A 25,428-nucleotide genomic window follows, 5' to 3' on the forward strand; every position below is an offset into this window, starting at 1 on the left:
ATCCATCTGCACCTGGGGATTTTTTCTTAGCGAGTTCTTTGATGGGTTGGTCAATTTCTTTTTCTGATATGGAGTTGTTTAGGTAATCTATTTCTTCCTTTGTTAATCTAGACAATTTATATTTTTGTAAATATTATTCCATATCACCTAGATTGCCATATTTGTTGCCATATAGCTGGGCATAGCAGTTTTTAATGATTGCCTTAATTTCCTCTTCATTAGAGGTGAGGTCTCACTTTTCATCTTGGATACTGTCAATTTGGTTTTCTTCTTTCCTTTTTTAAATTAGATTGACCAGTAATTTGTCTATTTTATTTGTTTTTTCAAAGTACCATCTTCTAGTCTTATTTATTAAATCAACAGTTCTTTCACTTTCTCTTTTATTAGTTTCTCCTTTGATTTTTAGGATCTCTAATTTAGTCTTCATCTGAGGATTTTTAAATTGTTTGCTTTCTAGTTTTTTAATTTGCATTCCCAATTCATTGACCTCTGCCCTTCTTAATTTGTTAATATATGAACTTAAGGATATAAATTTCCCCCTGAGTACTGCTTTGGATGCTTTCCATAGGTTTTGAAAGGATGTCTCATCATTTTCTTCAATGAAGTTATTAATTGTTTCTACAATTTGTTCTTTAACTAAAAGGTTTTGGAGAATTGTATTGTTTAATTTCCAATTAATTTTTGATTTATTCCTCCATGTACCCTTCATAATTATTATTTTCATTTCATTGTGATCTGAGAAGGTTGCATTAGTATTTCTGCACTTTTGCACTCTTTTGCAATTTTTTTATGCCCTAATAACATGGTCAATTTTTGTGAATGGACCATGTACTGCAGAAAAGAAGGTATATTCCTTTTTGTCTCTATTTATTTTTCTCCACATGTCTACTAACTCTAATTTTTCTAAGATTTCATTCACTTCTCTTATCTCTTTCTTATTTATTTTTTGGTTTGATTTACCTAGTTTGGATAGAGGAAGGTTCAGGTCTCCAACTAGTATAGTTTTTCTATCTATTTCATTCTTGAGCTCCTCCAGTTTCTTTTTTAGAAATTTGGATGCTATGCCATTTTGTGCATACATGTTGAGTACAGATATTTCCTCATTGTCTATACTGCCTTTTATCAGGATGTAATTACCTTCCCTATCTCTTTTAGCTAGATTTATTTTTACTTTGGTTTTGTCATATATCATGATTGCGACTCCTGCCTTCTTTTTATCTGTTGATGCCCAATAGATTTGGCTCCATCCTCTTACTTTCATCCTATGCGTATATACCTTCCTCATGTGTGTTTCTTGTAGACAGCATATGGTAGGGTTTTGGATTATAATCTACTCTGCTATTCACTTGTGTTTTATGAATGAGTTCATTCCATTCATATTCATAGTTATGATTACCAGGTGTGTATTTCCCAGCAATTTGATTTCTACTCCTAGTCTTGCCTTTTCTTCTTTCAGTATTTTCTTCTACACCAATGTTTTGTTTTTTTAAGCAGTCCCCCTAATTCCCACCCTTATTTACTTCCCTTTCTACTCCCCCTCCCTTCTTATTCCCCTCTTATTTTCTTTACAGTCTTTTTATACTACCCCTAACACCTCCGTCATTTGTACTGCTTCCCTCCCCACCAGTCCATTTGTTACCCTTCTACTTCATTATAGGGTGCAAATCTATTCTCTGCCAAAATGTATTTGCTTGTTATTCCCTCTTGGAGTCAATTTCAATGTATGTAGGAGTTGAGTTTTTTCCGTCTCCAACCTCTTTACCCTTCCAGTGTATTGATGTTCTCCTCCCTCCCGCCATGAGCTTCTTTGTTACATATAAATTTACCCCCATTTGTTTCTTTTCCCTTTTCTTTTAGTATTAACTTCTTTTTAAAAGCTCTATTTATATATATATATATATACATATATATGTATGTATGCATACATACATATGTCTATATACATATTTATGTCTTGGCATTTCATACTATAGCTGCCCAGGTGATAATAACAATTTTTAAGAGTTACCAATGACCTCTTTTCTTATAGGATACATATAATTTTAAATTATTGGGTCTCTTAAAAAAAGTTGGATTTTTTTGTTGTTTTTCTTTTTTACCCCTTTCTTAATTACCTTTTAATGATTCTCTTGAGTTCTGTGCTTGGCATCAAATTTTCTCTTCAGGTCTAGTCTTTTCTTTACAAATGCTTGGATTTCTTTTATTTTGTTGAATGCCCATATTTTCCCCTGTAAGAATATAGACATTTTTTCTGAGTAGTTGATTCTTGGTTGTAGACCTAGTTCCCTTGCTTTCCAGAATATCATATTCCATGCCTTTCAGTCCTTCAGAGTAGATGCAGCCAGATCCTGTGTTATCCTCACTGTGTTTCCATGGTATCTGAATGACTTCTTCTTAGCAGCTTGTAATATTTTTTCCTTGGTGTGATGGTTCTTTAATTTGGCTATAGTATTCCTGGGTGTTTTCAGTTGGGGATTAAGTTCAGGAGGTGATCTATGGATTCTTTCAATCTGAACTTTTCCCTCTTGTTCTAGAATATTGGGACAGTTTTCTTGGATAATTTCCTGTAGTATGACTTAAGGCTTTTGCTTTTGTCATGGTCTTCTTATAGACCAATGATTCTTAAGTTTTCTCTCCTGGAATGATTTTCTAAATCTTCAGTTTTATGAATGAGATGCTTCACATTTTCCTCAACTTTTTAATTCTTTTGGTTTTGTTTTATAGTGTCCTGTTGCCGTGTGAGGTCACTCAATTCTACTTCTTGTATTCCAGATTTCATCCCTGGCTTTTTGGTCATCTTTCTCCTTCTGGTCTGATTTTCTTTGGAGGTCATCTTTCATTCTCTTTACCTCATCTCTCATCTCCTTTGCCTCATCTTTCATCCTCTTTACCTCATCTTTCATCTCTTTTGCCTCATGTTTCATCTTCTTTTCCTCATGTTCCATCTCCTTTGCCTCATTTTCAAGCTGGTTGATTTTGGCTTTCAAGACAATATTTTCTGTTTCCAGATGACTTATCTTAGTTTTTAAGTTCTTTTCCCAATTGTCTTCTTTCTCTCTTAATTGTGTTTTTAATTGCATTTTGAGTTCTTCCAAAGTCTGTATCCAATTCACTGATATTTCTGTTTTATTGGTTGATGTTCCCTCCTCCTTCTCTGTTCCATTTACTCTTTGTTCATTGCCTGTATAGAAGTTGTCGATTGTAATTTATTTTTTTTCTGTTGTTTGCTCATATTTACCCCTTATTTACTCCCTGCAGTCATCTGTGCTCTTGCTCCTCTCTCTCTTTTTTTTTTTGGTTTTTGGGTTTTCTGTCAGTCTCCCCTCTTGGAGCTTTGTCAGGAGATCTCTCAGTTCAGTCTGTGGAGGAGGGCTGTTGGAACTTGAGCTTCGATGTCCTCTGGAGGCTTTAATTGGATTAAGTTCAGCTGGGTTGGGCTGGATGTGCCCTGAGTCCAAAACCTCTTGGATGGCTGGAGCAATGTGGCTGGTCTCTGATGCTGTGACCAGGCTGCCCGCTCTCCAGCTCCTTATCCACCGTCTATGTTTGATACTCTCAGCCTGGCACAGCTCTGCCCTCAAGGTACTCCCTTCATACCAGAGCCTTTGCCTGCTCAAAGGCTCCCACTGCCGCTGGAGCATTAGAGCTCTAGGTGGGGGAGGTGTCCTAGACCTTCCTTCTTCCTTTTTTTTTTAAACCCTTACCTTCCGTCTTGGAGTCAATACTGTGTATTGGCTCCAAGGCAGAAGAGTGGTAAGGGATAGGCAATGGGGGTCAAGTGACTTGCCCAGGGTCACACAGCTGGGAAGTGTCTGAGGCCAGATTTGAACTCAGGACCTCCCCTCTCTAGGCCTGGCTCTCAATCCACTGAGCTACCCAGCTGCCCATTAAGATTAAAGGGAAGAAAAATAAAAACTGCTGATTCCAATTTAACTTAAGCAGAAAAGAGAGAAGTTTTTTATACTCATTTGTTCTAGCAGCTGTGTCTTTAAGCCAAGTTAGCTGTTAAAAAGAACTGAGTGGTGAGAAAGTAGAGTAAAAAGGCAAGAAAATTCAGAAAGTTTATTGAGGGAATTCGTTAGACTTCTGTAGTCAGCCACACTGTGATATGGAAATCACTTTAAAAGACTGATATATATTAATTTAAGGTTGCCAAGGAATTCAGCTATGTAATTCCTAAATTAAAACTCAAGTCAGCTGTCAACATTTTTATGGTGTTTTAATTATAAACAGGAGGAAGAAAAGTATTAGAGGGAGAGAGAGGGGGGGGGGAAGGGAAAGAAGGAAATAGGGCTTAAATACCCACTCTGCTTAGGCTGAGCCAAAGGCCCAAGGCCCTGGATAGCCAAGGCAAAGAAAAGAGATCAGTCCCCATCACTCATGTGACCAAAATGGATAAAGAGTCTGTGGGATGCTCCACTCCAAGCACCAGGCTCCAACAACAACTCTCCCTCCACACAGGAATTCACGAGAACACCTGAGATGTACTCTACCTCACTTCCTGTCTCTCACATGTGCCAATGGTGGCTCTAGCTTGACCTAGGACCACCCAGAGGTCTGCCCTTTTTGCACATGTCTGTTGAAGGCCATATTCTCAAATAATTAAATCTTGAGTTTTGTTGCAGCCCTTCCTAATCTTGTTACCTTGAGTAGGGTGGAGATTGTAGTTTCCAAGACCTGATTCTGTTATTTCAAGTATCTCTATTGTTATTGATCAGGAAATAGCTAAATTCCGTCTTCTAAAGAATGGTTTGAGTAGGGTTGAGTAGTTTTGAAATTCACACCCTTAAACCTGAGTGTTCTCAAATTCTGGCTTTTGGGGGGTGTATCTTTTGAATTGAGTCCAGCAGGAGGGTTCCTTGGCTCTGTCTTGTTGTTAGGTTTGATTTTCAGTCACCTAAGGATCATTTAGTTTGTAATTGGTAAGGAAGGGTTTTCAGAGGTCTGAACTTTTGCTGTCTCTTTGCCTCCATCTTGACCCGACTCCCCTTGTTGGTCATTTAAATGCATAAAAATGTCTTCCCACAATCAGCACTGTTTTTTGTAGGTATACCAAGGTTACATAAATTTTCACATGTTGATCTAAGGTACTGGACTAATTTCATAATTCGTAAGAGGCAGGCTAACTACTGTAATATCCTTGTATATTAATTTTTTTTATTCCATGACTAAGTAAACTTCCTTTTGTTAAGTATTGAGTGACCTATGAATATCTCATTTCATTCCAGGATCAAACAAAAATTAACAGGATATTGCCCCAAGTTAGGAAGTCTTGATTTTTATTTTCACACTCAAAGACTAAATGTATGATCTTGGGCACGTCAATTAACTTATTTGCTTTAACTGCAAAATGGGGATAATAATAGCACCTATCTTATAAATATTGGCAATATTTTCTAGGTTTTTTGCTGTGAAAAGGAGAGCTAAATTGAGGAGGTATGGTAGAATCAAATGAGTTTTTAAAGATGGTAAAGACCTGAGAAGGTTTGTGAACAGCAAAGAAGGAAGCAGTAAACAAGGAGAAATTGCTGATTAAAGGGAAAGGCAGGATGATTGTGGGAATAAATCTGTTGTAGATGTGAGGGGATGTGTTCAAGGTTAGTCTTGGTAAGAAGTACACCTCTTTATCTTTGTATTTAGTATATATGATAGAATACCACCAACAAAGCCTGCTGTATTTAATTTTTTGTTTGATTCACACCTTAATTATCACAATAGTAGTAATAAAATTTTCATGAATGTATTGGGAAATTTTACAATGTACTGCTTTTATTAGACCTAGTTATGGATATCTTTTCTTAAGTGATGACATTTATCTCAATTTATTTAATGCACATTTATTTGAGGATTTGAAAGTGTTTAAAGCTCAAAACACTGCTAGGCTTTTTTTCCTTTTAAAAAACCCCACTATTTTTTATATAAACTGAAGTTGGCACCATGTTAAACTGAAGTGGCAAATATCACTGAAATAGGATCACACTCTTTACTTTTTTGTCCTTTGCTCTATTACTCCTTATTTTCTTTCATTGATTGTTTCCTTGGCTTTGTAAGGGAAAAAAGCGTTAATTATAAAAAAGGTTTGACTGGATTATTTTAGAATAGGGTCACCAGGAATTTAATTAATTCCAAGGAGATTTATTTACAATTTATTTACAAAATATATAAAGAGTGAAGTTGGAAAATCAGAGAGGGTATAGGGTAAGATATCTAGCCTAAGCACTAAGTATTTTGCTCTGACCTTTAGCTCAAAAAACAGGCAGGGGATTTTAGTCCTTAATGAGAGAGGTCTCAACCCTTGTAGATGAGGATCTGGTGATGCAGGGAGTCTCTCTCAAGAGGATAGGTCTCTCCTGAGGCTAATCTCTTCAGAAAATCCAGGAAAGGAGTTCACTCTTTTCACTCACCATGTATCAGTCGAAAGGGAGATATTTAAGAAAGGTCACACCAAGTTCAAGGTCTCAGGTTCAGTAGTAGATTTTTCACCAACTTCCCACCCAAACTCAGAACTCCAGAAGAAGTTGAAGTCCTCTCTGAAGATCTCAGATGAATCTTCTCCACAGGAAGTTGTAACTCCCTTTTAAAGACACTCTTTTGCGTCACTTCCTGTTCCTTCCTTTACGTGTACAAATCATAGTTGAAACTTTGCTAAGGACAGCCCAGGGAGCAGTTTGATTCTGATTTGTCACCCACTATTGCACACATGGGTCACAGACCTCTCCCCACTTAATGGGAGATGTTTACATTACATTAAGTGGGATGTTACACTTTTGTGATTAAATCTAAAAATTAGCAGGGGAATTAATTTAATCTTCACAAATCAGGAGAGAAATTTAATTTTAATCTTCACAGCCTGCATGTTTATATATAGGATTTCCTTGAGTTTTGTGTTGTTTAGATGAATTAATATTCATGTCCATAAAAAAAACAGAGATATTGTAAAATCCTATGGTAGGAGAAGGGATTGGGAAATAATTTTATGACTACACATAGCTGGTGATAGGGGGAGCATCTTATATATCTAAAAATAAAAATATGGCTTGTTTCAGAAAGCTTAGGACTAGATGTCAACAGAGACCTAAGTCTAACATCAGGAGCAAGTCTAGACCTTTTGAGTCTCTGTTTTCTTCATCTGTAAAATGGAGATAATAATGTAGTACTTATTTTATAGGATTGTTAAATTAAAGCAGTATATAAATAATAGCTGTTATTATTATTAACCAGAAACACTAAAGGGGAAGGGGGAAGAAATCATTAGTCTAGTTACAGAAAGATAAATCTTTTTTTAACCTCCCTAATGTCCAGTTTTATTTTGGATTTAGTCAAATATATAGCTTTCAATAGATGATTTCATTTCTGTGAACATTTTTTAATAAGTAAAAAAAACCTTTTATATTTTAATTCCTTTGTCTCTAGGCCACAGGCAATCAAAAGGCCTCTAAATCCTTTGTCATCACATCAAGGTGAGTTATTTATACTATTAAATTATCTATCATTCACTGTACTGGCTATATTAAGTGGAAAACCAAAACCTTTGAGAAATCAACCAATACATAATTCTGTTTCCATGCAAGGAAGTCACCATTTTAGAGAGGTGGATACTCTTAACAGGTATTTTTTAAAAGTATATACAGTGTAGTAACATATTTATCATTAAAATTTTCATGTTAGATTGTAAATAGAATGTATCTTCAGCTAGTTTAACTTCAACTTGTTTACTTTTATTTTTGAGACTGAGTAATCATGTTACATTATACACGTTCCCTTAAATATATAGGGAATAAATAATAAAAAAAGTAAATGTAAGGTAGTAGCTAAAGGCAAATAAATATTCATTATAATTTTTGCCACAGATTTATTTTTAAATGTTTAAATAGGTTTTCAAATTCAAATGTCCAGTATATTAGTATCTCATTAGCATTATCCATATATTGTAGTTGAAAGTTGAAAACCCAATAACATTGAACTAACTTCAGTGTTATTCTATCTTCATTTTTGCCCTTATTTTATCTAGTATGATAATGTTGCATCTCTTCATCTTAATGTTATTTCTCATGACAATATATATAGCATTTACTTTAGTGTTTTAAGATTTACAAAGCACTTTACATGTTATTTCATGTAATCCTCACAACAACCCTATGAGGTAGGTGCTTTTATTATCTCTAGTTTACAGTCGTGGAGAGGGAGTTAAGGGAAGTTAAATTACTTTGCCAAGGTCATACCAGCTAAATAAGTATCTTAGGAAGGATTTAAGCTTTAACCTCTAAGGGCAAAACCATCTACTGCATCATATATCTACATTTGCAAATTTAGCATCAGAATTCAAATTGTACACAACTCATTCTGCCTTTCATAAATTCTTCAAAATCATCTACCTTTTTATTTTTTAAAAAGAATGCTTTGATTTCTAATGAATCAGCCAACAAGTATTAAGTTACTGCTTTGCACTAGATGGTGCTAGACACTAGAGATACAAACTAAAAATGAATCAGTAATTACCTTAAAAGACCTTATTATATTGGGGCAAATAATATATATGCATGTAAGTACACATAATATATACAAAGAGAATACAACATAAATGCAAAATAATTTGGTTGGGGGAGACCCTAGTAAGTTTGGGGAGAAGAAAATTTGACATAGAAGGTAGTACTTAAAGGAAGTTAGGGATTCTCCAAGGTGGAGCTAAAGCATAAATGATGAGCATTTGTGAAAGTATAGAGACAGAAAATGGATTTTTTTTCATTGAGACAGAACAAATAAGCCAGTTTGTCAGGACTATAGACAATTGTAAGCTCAAAAGTTAATATATAATAACTCCAAATATTATATTTAATGAGATTTATTAATAATAACTAAAATTTAAAAAGCTAGAGTAAAAAGGGAGCTAACTCAGCCTCAGTCTTGAGAGGAGAGAGAGCAGGCAGAATTACAGAAACTGGGGGCATGTGGGTAGTTCAGTGGATTGAAAGCTAGTCCCAGAGATGGGAGGTCCTAGGTTCAAATCTGACCTCAGGCACTTCCCAGTTGTGTGACCCTGGGCAAGTCACTTATCCCCCATTTCTTAGCCCATACCTTCTTCTGCCATGGAAGGAAAGGGTTTTAAAAAAAAAAGAATTACAGAAACTTATATAGAAACAATGTAAGCATGCAACTTGGGGATAAAAAGGAAAGGGATGCTGGGTAATAAAATAATTCTGGGAGATAGAGTCCAAGGGTTCAAGATTTCTAGCTATATACATCCCCCTGTGATCCTTTGGGAGACCAGTCTTCTCAAGGGATCATTTAAAATATAATCAACTTATAACTTTAACTAGAAATACATACAATATTACAGCTTCTAAAGGGAAATTACAATAATTTGGGGATAAAGGGAAATAAAAGAGAGAAAAAAAGAACAAAACCAATGATTGCTACACTCAAAAAACAAATTTGGGGGCAGTCCTCTTTGGCATAAGATTTTACATATAAAACAAATGCATTTAACACCCCACAGTTTAAATCACCACATCCCAACGTTCACTCTGGATCTTTTGGTGCAGTGTGTAGTCTCTGTAGGCATCTTCATGGCACCTTCTACAAACAGTTCACTTTCAGGATTCAGGAAGGTAGTCTATTGTTCTAAATTAGTGTCAAATTCAACCAAAGTTCACAACAATAACATAGACCTTCCCTCCCCCGAGGAGGATAATAATACACACAGGGATGACTCAGGGATGTATGGCTGAATTATGAGGTATATGAATCAATTGACAAAAGAAATCAAAACATCAAAATAAAACAAAATAAAAGAGAAGAAAAAATTTCTGGATGAAATATAGAATATCAAAATCTTATGTGTAAAAATTCTAAATAATGGAAAAATAAACCAATAACATATCCTTGAATCAGGGCCCAATTAAAATGATGTAAGCAATTATGCACTTACCCAATTAGTAGCCAGGACTACAGAAAGTTTGCCAAACTATGAAACACAAAAATGAGACTAGATTTCTGTAGTAAATTGCGAAATAGCATTCTTTGGTTAGATTTTACCTCTTCTCTAAGGGATATTGGAGCCAGGATGGGAGCCAAAGTGAGGTGCTTGGTAGAATGTGGCTCAGGGAAAACCTACCTCTGACATGTCCAAACAGCTGCAACCTTGAACCCCAAACAAGTTCAAGTCCTCTTATCTTGGCTCAAAATTTTATCAATCCTAATGAGATTGATTGGTCTCTTTGACCTTGTGATTGACTGGCACTATTCAGGTTAGTTTTCTGCTTCTTTGGCAATGTGCAGTGGCTCTTTTTTATTCCCTTCTCCGGGAATCAGGCAAAATCATTAAGCAAAGTCCCATAATCTTTTTAGACAATCAGTGGCATTATTTTTATAGTATAAAGCTTTTTGGGTATGCATTGACATTAGGGTTAATGAATATTTTTAAACTTACCCTAGTACAAAATAAAAAAACCTCAATAACACTGATAACATGTGCTTCAAGTTCAAAAAAAGAGAGAGAAACCCCCTCAAATACTATATTGCACATACCAGGAGGAAAAATCATAAAAAGATTTTTTAAATAAAAAATATGTAGCATACAATCAGTAATACATTATGTCAGCCAAGGAACAGTAAAATACAAAAGTTTCTCACTGTAAAAATAAAAAAAAATAATGGCGAGTTACACAAATATAGATAGAAAGACTGTTCCAATATAGGTTCAAAACGGTTTCAAAACCATTTGGATACTTTTGATAGAGGTAATCAAAAGTATCCTCAGTGATGAAGTGAATCTCCAAAGTGAACTTCCCTTCAGAGCCAGACACAAGGATGCCAAGGAGACTCTTATTATAAACATAAAATATTTATTGAAATATATAAGGATAAATAAAGGATTTCTAATTCTAAGAGATTTAAAATCCACCCAAATAAACTCCCAGGTTCTGCAAGGAACAAATTCTCCTGTGTTTCACAGGCTACACAATTCCTCCCTGATCTGACTAACCCAAATGTGTACTATCTAAGTAAAAACTACCACTATTATCCTTATAAATCTTAACTTAGCCTTCAAATTATAAAATAGCAAGGGCTAGCTGGTTGAGTCTTAACAAGAATCAAGTTAGGACTCTGAGTGCGTAGAGTCCCAACCAAAGACCAGTTTTTTCTTTGATATTCTTAGAGTTAAACAATCTATAAAAACCACAATAGATATTCAATAGTGTTTCCCAAGTTGGGAAAGGAAAACACTAAGCTCCTTCAGATTTTTCCCTCAGACAGAGAGAGAGATAAAGATGTTACCACCTCCAGCTCTGAGAGAGAGTCTCTGAGAGGGTGTGTCTCTGCCAGTTGCCAGAGACCAACTCCCAAATGCCAGAGAGAGTAATTGACATAGAAAAACAGTTATAACTGCCACACCTGAAATTAACATGCTCTCTCAGCTCTGCTTCAAACTCCAGTACTTTTCTCAAGCCAGCCACAACTTTTTATCCCTAAATTAATAAAACAGTACTTATTTTCTAATATCATCTTAACATCATCCCAAATTGAGATCTATTTCCTTTTTAACTTGGCCATGAACCACTGTGTGAGTGCAAATGATGTTCACAAAGTAACAGTTTTATAAAACAATAGGTAATGCACATTCAAAGAAAGTACCAAAATTCACAATTGCCCAGTTAATGACAATATTAAACAAACCCACTATCATATAGGATTCACATGAGTCTTTATATAGCCACTTGCTGTGTGACATTTAAAAAACCTATGAACTGATGGATACTTGTCACAAGTATTTTTACAGATGCAGTAAATCTTTCAACCTTGGCAAAGATATTTTTAACAAAATCTATTACTGCCATCATTCCAAAATTTGGCAGTGGAGCCTAGGAAAAAAAACACACATCTCTGTACTGCTGCTGAAAATCTTTTGGGTCTAAAACATCACTAAGAATCTAGATAATTCTGGTGGAATTAGATTAAACTAAAGAGTTAAAATATGCAGAAGCTACTTTGACTTTATGCTTTATATAAAACTTTTGTGGCAGGAACTTCTATTTTGTTCTCTACCTTAAACATTCCTTTTATAAAACTATATCATGCAGAAGCTACTATATATATATATATATATATATATATATATATATATAAATCATTTCTGAAGACCCCCTAAAATCAATTGAGATATTTAGCTCATTAAATTCTCTGAAGGTTGTATACAATTGTAACCAGTTTTGATGGAGTCCATTCATCATCTATGTGACAATTAACAAAGTCAAAAAAGAACAAAAGGCTGTATAAGCAATATGTCACCTCAATGAATAGATCAAGTGACAAATCCAGCATATCTAAGGAGTTATGATTTTGCATCTGAAAAGGGTTTGTACAAGGGGTTTATGGGCTTTCACAATGATATGTACTTCAGTACAGTCATAGGGGAAAGGTACAAATAAAGATCGTGTAACAGAATCTATCTAATGGCCAAAACACAGTAGATTAAAACGATTCAGTATAACAGAATAGTATTAATTAGATTAATATATGCACTTAAAAAGAAAATTAAATCTTAAAACAAACAATCAGCAAATATAATAAGCATGACAAGGTATAGGCAGTGAATTCAAAAATCCTTCTTTCCTATTTCAATAGACTTCTTCACTATGATGACGGGGAAACAAAACTCAAAAAGTTAACATCAATAAACTTCCCAATCTCATTAGAGTTACTTCCACTCCCCATTTTCAAGAATACATTCAGATTCATTATGTCACACCTCTGGAGTTCCCCATACCCACACTGAGCATAGTGTGGATGAATCTTATATTGGGTTTGGTGCAGAAACTGAGGAGGCCAAAATGACAAGAGGGTGTGAGAAGATGGATCTCCCATCTGACTCTTAAGATTAGTCAAGCTATCAACTGCAAGGTATCCAACCAGTACAAAAACCACCATGAAGAGTAGTAAGAAAAAACATTCTAAAGCTGTAAGCTGCCTTAACTTGATAAGGCTCTCTGAAAATGGAAGCTTTTTGAGATTTGCAGGAAACCTGGCCATGCTTTGTAACATGTTTACTCCTCAAGTAAAGGTAAATGGGTTTTGTTTATAGGAAAAACAATAGATCCTGACTTGGAAGTTAGGAATTAACTAGAAGGCTTGGAAAAGTATTGTTCTTTTACCTCCTCCCTGGGGGCAAAACTGCCATGGAGAAAAACATGGTATTTGAATATGAGAGACTGACTTCTCTTAGTTTTTTGGACAGGAAAAAAAATGACAAAAAAATCAGCCAAATTCTAAAAAACTTTGCCTTCAAATCCACTGATTTGGGCTATCTGCCCTTCCTGTTATATTGGGTTGTAGGGTGGGAAAGGAAAAAAAAATAAGGCAGGGTCATCTTAGGAATTTGGTTTAGAAACTAGAAGGGGGTGTGGGGATGAATAGCATGAATAGAATATTATATTTATTAAGATTTATTATTAATAACTAAAATTTAGAAAGCTAGAGTAAAAAGGCAGCTAACAGCCATGGTCATGAGAGAATAGAGAGCGGGTGGAGATATAGAATCTTATATACAAATAACATAAGCACGCAACTTGGGGATGAAAAGGAAAGGGATGCTGGATAATGAAAAAGAATTCTGGGAGATAGAATCCAAGGTTTCAAGATTTCTAATTTTACACTATGTAAGAAATTAGAAATAAGTCTGGAAAGTTGGTTTGGAGATATATGGCTTTTAATTCCATAAAGAGAAATTCAATTACGCAGAAATATAATTGTGTAATTGTATTTGATTTTACAAATGATAGTCAAACCTTGGAGTTTCTTGGGTAGGTAAGTAACATGGTCAGATCTATCCTTTGGATGATCACTTTTGTAGGTATGTTTATTAGAATAAGGAGAATCGGGAAGAAGAGAGATAGATTAGGAGAAGAGGTAAAACATGATGAGGACCTGAACCAGTATGCTGAATTAGGAGAGAGAAGTAGACACATGCTATTGATGCAGAGGTTGAATCAACAACATTTAGCAACTGACTGCATATATAGGGTGAGAGAAAGGGAGAAGTCAGTGAAATAGATCAATAAAACATGTGCTAAATGCTTACTATGTGCCATACACTCAAGTGTTTTTTCTTTTTAATTTTCAAATAATAACAAAAACAGTTTCTTTCCTCAAGTAGCTTACACTCTTGCTCATTGGCTCCAGGAAAGGGGAGAGAACAGGGGAGGAAAAGAATGTGAATCATGTAACCAATGAAAAATACTCTAAATTAATTAAATAAATACATTTTTAAGAAAAACTTACATTCTAAAGGGGAATGACACATGAAAGATGTATGAAATCAGAATGTGAGGAAAAGGAACCTGAATGAAGAAAAAGCTACTAGGGAAGAGGCAGAAAAGTACAGAGAGTAAGTGGAACTGGGAAATAAATGATGGTGTATAGCCTGATAAATCCATCTCCAGAATGAAAAGGCTGATACAAATTTAGATCATTAGAAAGATGATTGTACATTGACAGAAATAGGCAAGTTCAGAAAAACAGATTTTGGAAGCAAGCAAATGAGTTTTACTTTGGACATGTTGAATTTGAGAAGCTTATGGGATATCCAATTAGAAATGTCCACTAGCTAGATGATGATGTGAATTGGAGCCCAGAAAGATATTAAATCAAGATATGTAGATTTAAGAGTTATCAGTATAGAAATGAAAATTAAACACAGGAGCACTGATAAGATCTCCAACAGAGACTGTAGAGAGAGAAAGGGACCTAAGAGAGGCCATCTTTAGGGGCAGTGATTTGGATGATGCAAAGGAATCTTGAGAAGTGGTTAGATAAGTGGAAGGAGAACTAAAAGAGATGTGTCATGAAAATCCAGAGAATATTCAGGAAGATAGGGTGCATATCAATGACAAATTCTATAGAGAAATAAAGAATAAAGATTGGGACAGGCTGAGGCAAGATGGCAGCTGGTAGAAGTACTCAGTTTATCTTTCCCAGGTTCCACCCTAATCAAGTCTAAAATTATATTTTGGGTCAAATTCTGGAGTGGCAGAGCCAGCGAATGATTAGGTGAAGCATTTTTCCAGCATAAGGCAAATGGATGGGTCAGTTTCAACAGGATGGTGGTCAAGCCTACAGCACAGCACAGGCCACATAGCACATTCCATACTGCTGCATTAGTGGTAGTGGCTTTGGGAGCTGTCAGACCACTAATGATAGGGTGTGGGGTGGGGAATGTAATTAGACAACTGGTCAGAAGGAGATTGCAGGAGTTTCTTTGCTGGCATTGGGCTCAGGCCCCTATTATATTGCCCATAAGTAGTTCCAAGCAGAAGGGGAGGTAGCACTTGTGGCTATGGCTGGAGTGAGGGCCCTGGTTGTTGCTCTGAGGTGGAAAAGAGTTCTTGTGGTCACTTGTAGGGAAGTGAGGATGCTGGTCTGTATTCCAGGTCAGAATGGTATATTGGCACTTGTATCTATGGGAAGAACATAAGACTTTGTCATAGTCTAGGGCCAGGAAGAGTGATGGCATTTGTGACTGCAGGGAAACAGATCCCCTTCCTTATTATGGACCAGAGCACAGGCCAGGAGAGCCAGTGCCATACCTGTCCCTAAATCATATCACCTTGGAAACACTAAAAAGCTATAGACTCCCTGAGCTAGTTCTGAAAATAGCAGCAAGAAAGTCCTGAAGTTTAGGATTGTGCCCCCTTCACCATAGGAGGAGAGCCCAACTTTAATATGAATTTAAAAATTAAGAAATAGGCTGGAAAAGTGGGTAAACAACAACAACAACAAAATAACCTAATCATATTAAATTACTATAGGGGGACAAGGAAGATAAAGGCACAAACTCAAAAAAAGACAGCATTGTCAAAGTAGCCACAAAGCAAACCCTCAAAGAAAATGTGAATTGGATGCAAACCCAACAAGGATTTTAAAAATTGGAAAGGGAGAGGAAAAATAGAGAAAAGAAATGAAAGGTGGCATAGTGGATAGAGCACCAGGCGTAGAGTTAGGAGGACCTAGGTTCAAATTTGACCCTGATACTTCCTAGCTGTGTGACCCTGGCAAGTCACTTAAGTCTATTTGTCCAGCTCTTGTCCTTCTTCTGTCTTGGAATTTTATTAAGAAAGAAAGCTAATGTTTAAAATAAACAATATTGGTTTGTTTATGATATTTGATTTTATGCCTGATCCTGTTTAGTGTGAAAAAAAGTTTATGTTTAACACATATTCTAGGCCAGTTTTTACACCCTCAATAAACGATGCAATGTGGAATGAAAAAAAGACATGAGAGTGATACAGTAAAATTATGAAAGGTCAAAGTTTGGTAAAAGAGATACAAAAATACTGAAGAAAATACCATCTTAAAATGGAAATGGTCAAGAGGTAAAAAAAAAAAAAGGCACAAAAATTCACTTAAGAGAAGAAAACCTTGAAGAACAGACCTGGCCAAATGGAAAAAATTACAGAAAAATTCACTGAAGAAAAGAACTCCATAAGAAGTAGAACTGACTAAAAGAGGTCCAAAAGATCACTGAAGAAAATAATGCCTTAAAAATTAGAATTGGGAAAGAGGAAGCTAATGATCCCATAAGAAACAAAACAAAATTAAATAAATGAAAAAAAAGTGAACTATCTCTTTGGAAAATCTTAACTGGGAAATAGATTGAGAAGAAATAATTTTAGGATTATTGGATTCCCTGAAAGCCATATGATAAAAAAAGACTAGACATATAAATGCCTTTTTAAAGAATTATCAAGGAATGGTACCCTGATAGTCTAGAATCATAGGGTAAAATAGACATAAAAATAATTCTTTGGTTACCTCTCGAGATCCTAAAATGAAAACCCCCAGGAATATATAGTATTATATATTATATAGTCAAATTCAAGAGCCCTCAGGTAAAGGAGAAAATACTGCAAGCAGCCAGGAAAAAAGCAATTAAAATATTGTTGAGTCACATTCAAAATAACACAAGTTTTAGCAGCTTCCATATTAAAAATTCAGAGGGCTTGGAATGACATTCAAGAAGCAAAGAAGTGAAGAATCACCTATCCAATAAAGGTGAGTTTAATCCTATTGGGGGAAAATAGAGATTTAATGAAATAGAGGACATTCAAGTATTCTTCATGAAAGAACAGAACTGGATAGAAAAATTGACTTTCAAACATGAGACCCAAAAGAAGCATAAAAAAGTAAACACAAAAGAAAAATCATAAGGGAATCAAAACATTAAAACATTTCTTTCCTTTATGGAAGTTAATAATTGTAACTTCTAAGAATTTTATCATTATTAGAGCAGTTAAAAGAAGTATTCATAGACAGAGGGCATGAGTGTGAGATGGGATGCTTTTGAAAAAAAATAAAGGATTAAGAAAAAAGGATGCACTGGTAGAAGGGGAAAGAGAGAAGAATGAGAAACATCTCACATAAATGAAGCACAAAAGGAAGAACAATGGAGGGGAAATATGGAGATGGCAGGTAAAGCTTACATTAGAATTGCCCGAAAAGGGAATAACGCACACTCAGTTGGATATTGAAAACTATAAAGCAAAGTAGAAGGGAAGTAGTAGTCAGAAGCAACACAGACTTTTGAGTTGGAACTGGTGGGGGGGAGGAGAGAGAGAGAGAGAGAGAGAGAGAAAGAGAGAGAGAATCTCAAGCAAAGAAAAGCAAAATTCACAGAAACAATAAACAATTTCATTAGAGAATGATGACAATAAGACAACATACCAAAATTAATGAGATATAAACAAAGCAGTGTAAGAATTTAAATTGTGGTTGCCAATTTAAAAATATTACAGCTTAAGTGTAAATGACTTTTAGCACCTTTATTTACCAAGAGGTAGAAAGAGTGAAAGTGGAAAAATGTAGATAAAGAAATAGAAAGTACTGCCTAGCTACAAATACCCTGAGTTTAATCCTAATGTCTCCAAACCTCAAATGCAAATCTGAAAGTGACTCTCACTAGAATCCAGGGTCCTATTAGGAAGCCGAAATCCAAAGAGCCAGGAGACACTGAAGAATCTAGCAAGAAACGTCAGTGTGCAGGAGGCTAAGACCATCAAGAATCTGACCAGAATTCATGCTGAAGAGAATGTCCTGCTGAAGTGCCAATGAGCAAAGAGTGTCTCCTCACCAGACAACCAAGGAAGGAATCACTCTACTCACCACTGCACAGAATCCAGGGAAAAGGTTTCCTCCAAGCCAGGAAAGGAATCTCCAGAAACAATCTCTCCAACTCTAGTAAGTGACTTGCAAATGATTTTACATAGTGTCAAGTAGGAGTACTTTAAGTTCTTGATTTGTTTAGCTAAAAATAGATAAAGGGTGAGTTAATCCTATCTTCACAGCAGTAATGAGGGGAAAATTTTTACACAAATACAAAGAGAAAGAGCAAATCAAGGAATTGTACATACAATTTAAAAATCCTAGAAAAAAAAAAACAAATTAAACATCCTTAATTAGGGGGCAGCAGGGTAGATCAAAGAGCCAAGCCTAGAGACAGGAGGTCCTAGGTTCAAATCTGGCCTCAGACACTTCCCAGCTGTGTGACCTTGGGCAAGGCACTTAAACCCCATTGCCTAGCCCTTACTTCTGCCTTGGAACCAATACACAGTATTGATTCCAAGATGGAAGGTAAAGGGTTTTTTTAAAAAATCCTCAATTAAATACCAACTTGGAAATTGTGAAAAATCTAAGGAGAAATTAATAAAATTGAAAGTAATGAACCTGGGATGTAGTTTTTATCAAAAGTCAATAAATAGATAAACTATTGGATAATTTGATTTAAAAAAGAATACCAAATTATTGGTATTAAAAATGAAGGTGAGGACTTCCAGGTGAGCATGGCAGCAGATTGGATGCGGCTGCCTTCCCCTTCTCAAAACCAACGATACAGATGACCCCAAAAGACCCCCAACACACCATCCTCATAAGAACGGAAGGACTCTACAGTAGGGTGCAGCACTGAAGGTACATGGGATTTGGGCATTTCCATACTATAAGGGAACAAAAAAGCTCCCACCCAAATTTGAGCTGATCTATCCTCCCCCACCACACTTACAGAACCAGAGTTAAAGTCGATGCATGCCAGAAAGAACAAGTGAGGGAGGGAACACCAGGAGTGAGCAACAGGCAGCCCCAGGTCTTGGGAGCTGACTAAGACCACTAAGGACAGTAACACCCGAAACCCCGGCAGGCAGGGGAGGGCAGACCTTGGGTTCCCCTGGGAAGATAGCTCAGCTGCAGAGAATTGAGAGCTTGCCCGAGGTAAAAATCCTTGATCATTAGATCCATACACAGAGAGCCAGCCCTCCTCACTCAGATTTCTGATTGGAAAGGGAAGGAAAAACCATGGAGATGGCAAACAGTGCCCAGGAACAACTTCCCAACACCAAGAAAAGCAAGAAGAAGAGGTTGACTTTGGATAGTTTTTACGGAGGAAAAATACAAACTACAGAGGAAATAGCAGAAGAGGAAACCCAAATAAATGCTCCAAAACTTTCCAAAAGAAATGGAAATTGTCCACAAGCTCTTGAAGAATTTAAATTGGAGGTTATCAAAATGATAGAAGCCTTCTGGCAGGAAAAATGGGATAATTATATCATATATAAATATATGCAAATAGAATTTAACAATCTGAGGGCCAACAACTCCCAATTCAAGAAACAACTGGAAGCCTCAAAAAGCAGGATAGACCAAACTGAAAAGGAAACCAGTCTTTAAAGAACAGAATTAGGTAACTGCAAGACAATGATCTTGCAAAACAGCAAGAATTAAAGTAAAGTAAAAAAATTTACAAATTAGAAGAAAACATAAAATATCTCACTGACAAGGTGACAGATCAGGAAAACAGAGTAAGGAGAGACAATCTGAGAATCATTGGTCTGCCTAAAAAGCCAGAAATAAACAGGCATCTTGTCATCATAATACAAGATATCATCCAAGAAAACTGCCCTGAGATTCTAGAAAAAGGGGACAAAATAGACATTGAAAGAATTCATAGAACACCCTCTACACTAAATCCCCAAAAGATAACTCCCAGGAATGTAATTGCCAAATTCCAAAGCTTTCAAGCTAAGGAGAGAATTCTACAAGAAGCTAGAAAGAAACAATTCAAATACAAAGGAGCTCCAATCAGATCACACAAGACCTGGCAGCTTCCACACTGAATGACCACAAGACCTGGAACATGATATTCAGAACAGCAAGAGAACTGGGTCTTCAACCAAGAATCAGCTATCCATCAAAACTGACTATATACTTCCAGGGGATAGTATGGGCATTCAACAAAATAGAAGATTTCCAAGTATTTGTAAAGAAAAGACCAGAACTCAGTGGTAAGTTTGATATCCAAACACAAAGAGCAAGAGAAATATAAAAAGGTAAATATGAAAGAAAGGGAAAAGTAGAAAATTGCTTTTTTTCCTTTTATTCAAACTCTCTTCTATAAGGTCTACATTTAGATCAAATTATATTTATATATATATATACATATATATGTGTGTGTGTGTGTGTGTGTGTGGAAATGTTATGTGTAATTCTCAAAAATTGTATGCATTATTAGAGTAATTAGAAGAATCACCCAAAGGGAAATATTGGGGTATTAAGAAGATATGTAGAAAGGGGGGGGGAGAAAGAAAAAGCGAGGGAGGGAATTGATGATGGTATCAAGATATACCTGAAAAAATAGAAATAAATTAAATAGAATAATCCTTGTCACACAAAGATACACATGGGAAGGGGAGTGGAAGAATTCTCTTATAAGAAGGAGAGGAAGAGAGTGCTAATTGGTACTACTTAAACCTTACTCTCAGTAAAATCGAATCTGAGAGGGAAGAGCATCTAGACCCATTGGGATCTTGAATTGTATCTTATCCAACAGGGTAAAGGAGAAGGGAAAATTAAGGGGGAAGGGGGGAGGGAATACAAAAAAGGAGGGAAGGAGAGGGGAGAGGGAAATTAATAGACCCTAAAATAAAAGAAGGAAACAAAAAGGGAGGGGCTAGAAAGGGAAGCATATCAAGGGAGGGGACTAGGGGGATGGATTTTAAGTAAACCACCAGTTTAAAAGGTTATAGCAAAAGAAGAAAGGTCAGAATTAGGGGAGGATATCAAAATGCCAGAGAAGTCACAGGTGACAATCATAACTTTGAATGTGAATGGGATGAACTCACCCATAAAACGTAGATGAATAGCAGAGTGGATTAGAATCCAAAAGCCTACCATATGTTGTGTTTAAGAAACACACATGAGGTGGGTAGATACTTACAAGGTCAGAATTAAAGGTTGGAGTAAGACCTATTGGGCTTCAACTGATAGAAAGAAGGAAGGAGTTGCAATCATGATATCTGACAAAGCGAAAGCAAAAATAGACCAGATTAAAAGGGATAGGGAAGGTAAATACATCCTGATAAAAGGGAGTATAGAAAATGAGGAAATATCACTAATCAACATATATGCACCAAATGGTATAGCACCCAAATTTCTAATGGAGAAACTAGGAGAACTGAAGGAGGAAATAGATAGTAAAACTATATTAGTGGAAGACCTGAACCAATAACTATCAAATTTAGATAAATAAAAAAATAAATAAGAAAGAGGTAAAAGATTTGAATGAAATCTTACAAAAATTAGACTTAATATATATATGGAGAAAAATAAATAGGGACAAAAAGGAACACAGCTTGTTTTCAGCAGCACATGACACATTCACAAAGATTGACCATACACTAGGTCTTAAAAACATGGCATACAGATGCAGAAAAGCAGAAATAATAAGTGCAACCTTTTTAGATCATACGTCAATTAAAATAATGATCAGTAAGAGTACATGAAGAGCCAAATTAAAAGTCAATTGTAAATTATATAATATGATTTTCCAAAATTGGTTAGTTAGAGAACAAATCATAGAAACAATAATTTCATTGAAGAAAAGGGCAATGATGAGACATCCTTTCAAACCTTTTGGGATGCAGCCAAAGCAGTACTCAGAGGAAAATTCATATCCTTGAGTGCATATATTAACAAATTAGAGAGGGCAGAGATCAATGAATTGGACATGTAAATCAAAAAACTTGAAAGTGAACAAATTAAAAACCCCCAGAAGAAAACCAGATTAGAGATCCTAAAAATTAAGAGAGAAATTAATAAAATTGAAAGTGATAGAACTATTGAACTAATAAATAAGACTAGAAGCTGGTACTTTGAGAAAACAAACAAAATAGACAATGTCCTGGTCAATCTAATTAAAAAAAGGAAAGAAGAAAAGCAAATTAACAAAATCATAGATGAAAAGGGTTACCTCACCTCCAAAGAAGAGGAAATTAAGGCAATCATTAAAAACTACTTTGCCCAATTATATGGCAATAAATATGCCAATCTAGACAATATGGACAAATATTTACAAAAATATAAACTGCCTAGAGTAACAGAAGAAGAAATAGAATTCTTAAATAATCCCATATCAGAAAAAGAAATCCAACAGGCCATCAAAGAACTCCATAAGAAAATGATGGATTCACAAGTGAATTATATCAAGCATTCAAAGAACAGCTAATCCTAATACTTTACAAACTATTTGACATAATAAGCAAAGAGGGAGTTCTACCGCATTCCTTTTATGACACAAATATAGTACTGGTTCCAAAGCCAGGCAGGTCAAAAACAGAGAAAGAAAATTATAGACTAATTTCCCTAATGAACATAGATGCAAAAATCTTAAACAGGACACTAGCAAAAAGACTCCAGCAACTGATTAGGAGGGTCATTCACTTTGATCAAGTATGATTTATACCAGGAATGCAAAGATCATTCAATATTAGGAAAACCATCCACATAATTAACCATATCAACAAGCAAACCAACAAAAATCACATAATTATCTCAATAGATGTAGAAAAAGCCTTTGTTAAAATACAACACCCATTCTTATTAAAAACACTAGAAAGCATAGGAATAGAAGGGTCTTTCCTAAAAATAATAAACAGCATATATGTAAAACCATTAGCAAACATAATCTGCAATGGGGATAAACTAGATGCATTCTCAGTAAGATCAGGAGTGAAACAAGGATACCCATTATCACCTCTATTATTTAACATTGTACTAGAAACACTAGCAGTTGCAATTAGAGAAGAAAAAGAAATTGAAGGTATTAAAATTGCCAATGAGGAGACCAAGCTGTCACTCTTTGTGGATGATATGATGGTCTACTCAAAGAATCCTAGAGGTTCAACAAAAAATCTCATGGAAATAATCAACAACTCTAGTAAAGTATCAGGATACAAAATAAACCTGCATAAGTCATCAGCATTTCTATATATCTCCAACCCAGTTCAGCAGCAAGAATTAGAAGAAAATTTCCATTCAAAATCACCTTAGACAATATAAAATACTTAGGAATCTATCTACCAAGACACGCACAGGAAATATATGAACACAACTACAAAACACTTTCCACACAACTAAAACTAGATCTGAGGAATTGGAAAAACATTAGCTGCTCATGGGTAGGACGAGCTACTAAAATAAAAACGACCATTCTACCCAAACTTATCTATTTAATGCCATACCCATTGAACTCCCAAAAAACTTTTTTACTGAATTAGAAAAATACATAAGAAAGTTCGTTTGGAAGAACAAATGATCAAGGATATCCACGGAAATCAAGGGAAAAAAAATAAAGGAAGTTGGCCTTGCAGTCCCAAATCTCAAACTATATAAAGCAGTGGTCATCAAAACAATTTGGTACTGGCTAAGAGACAGAAAGGAGGATCAGTGGAATAGACTTGGGGTAAAAGACCTCAGCAAGACAGTCTATGACAAACCAAAAGACACCAGCTTTTGGGACAAAAATCCAGTATTTGATAAAAACTGCTAGGAAAATTGGAAGACAGTGTGGGAGAGATTAGGTTTGGATCAAGACCTCACACTCTACACCAAGATAAACTCAGAATGGGTGAATGACGTGAACATAAAGAAGGAAACTATAAGTAAATTATATGAACACAGAATAGTATACATGTCAGACCTTTGGGAAAGGAAAGATTTTAAAACCAAGCAAGTCTCAGACAGAGTCACAAAATGTAAAATAAATAATTTTGACTACATCAAATTAAAAATATTTTGTACAAACAAAACCAATGTAACTAAAATCAGAAGGGAAGCAACAAATTGGGAAACAATCTTCACTACAAAAACCTCTGAAAAAGGTCTAATTACTCAAATTTACAAAGAGCTAAACCAGTTGTACAAAAAATCAAGCCATTCTCCCATTGATAAATGGGCTAGGGACATAAATAGGCAGTTTTCAGCTAAACAAATTAAAACTATTAATAAGCACATGAAAAAGTGTTCTAAATCTCTTATAATCAGAGAGATGCAAATCAAAAAAACTCTGAGGTATCACCTCACACATAGCAGATTGGCTAACATGACAGTAAAGGCATGTAATGAATGCTGGAGTGGATGTGGCAAAGTCGTGATATTAATTCATCACTGGTGGAGCTGTGAATTGATCCAACCATTCTGGAGGGCAATTTGAAACTATGCCGAAAGGGCAATAAAAGACTGTCTACCCTTTGATCCAGCCATAGCCCTCCAGGGTTTGTATCCCAAAGAAATAATAAGGAAAAAGTCTTGTACAAGAATATTCATAGCTGCGCTCTTTGTGGTGGCAAAAAAATTGGAAAATGAGGGGCTGCCCTTCATTGGGGTATGGCTGAAGAAATTGTGGTATATTTTGGTGATGGAATGCTATTGTTCAAAAAGGAATAATAAAGCGGAGTAATTCCATGGAGACTGGAACAATTTCCAGGAAGTGATACAGAGTGAGAGGAGCAGAACCAGAAGAACATTGTACACAGAGACTGATACACCGTGGTACAATTGTACATAATGTACTTCTCCATTAGTGTCATTGCAATGTCCCTGAACAATCTGCAGGGATCTATGAGAAAAAAAAAAAACATTATCCACAAACAGAGGACAAACTGTGGGAGTAAAAACACCAAGGAAAGGCAACTGCTTGACTACAGGGGATGAGGTGATATGATTGAGGCGAGACTCTAAATGAACACCCTAATGCAAATACCAACAACATAGAAATGGGTTTGGAGCAAGGACACATGTGATACCCAGTGGAATTGCCTGTCAGTTATGGGAGGTGTGGTGGGAGGGGGGGAGGAAAAGAAGATGATCATTTTTTTCCCCAATGAATAATGTTTGAAAAAGATCAAATAAAATAATGTTTAAAAGGAAAAGTAAAGAAATTAACGACTTTGAAGGTGAAGGCAGAATTATTTTTCAGTTCTCCTTCAATGCAACTGAACACCTATTACCTTTGGAGGAAAAAAGTCTCAAGTTTAAATATGGGACTGTTATTTTTTCCCTGTTTGATCATGGATAAGTTATTATCTAAACCTGAATTTCTCAACCTATAAA

General features: G+C 35.6%; 1 protein-coding gene across 3 annotated transcripts in view; it reads left to right on the forward strand.

Annotated features, from left to right (window-relative positions):
• The window catches only part of ERO1A (endoplasmic reticulum oxidoreductase 1 alpha), a 137,578-nt gene that overhangs the window by 56,766 nt on the left and 55,384 nt on the right, over window positions 1-25,428 (forward strand). For all 3 annotated transcript variants that reach the window (XM_056811098.1, XM_056811097.1, XM_056811099.1), the window contains exon 8: window positions 7,414-7,460. In XM_056811098.1, the coding sequence (XP_056667076.1) occupies window positions 7,414-7,460 (47 nt within the window). The remainder of the gene's footprint in view (window positions 1-7,413; window positions 7,461-25,428) is intronic.

This window comes from Monodelphis domestica, chromosome 1 (assembly GCF_027887165.1).
Source record: "Monodelphis domestica isolate mMonDom1 chromosome 1, mMonDom1.pri, whole genome shotgun sequence".
NCBI classification, from domain to species: domain Eukaryota; kingdom Metazoa; phylum Chordata; class Mammalia; order Didelphimorphia; family Didelphidae; genus Monodelphis; species Monodelphis domestica.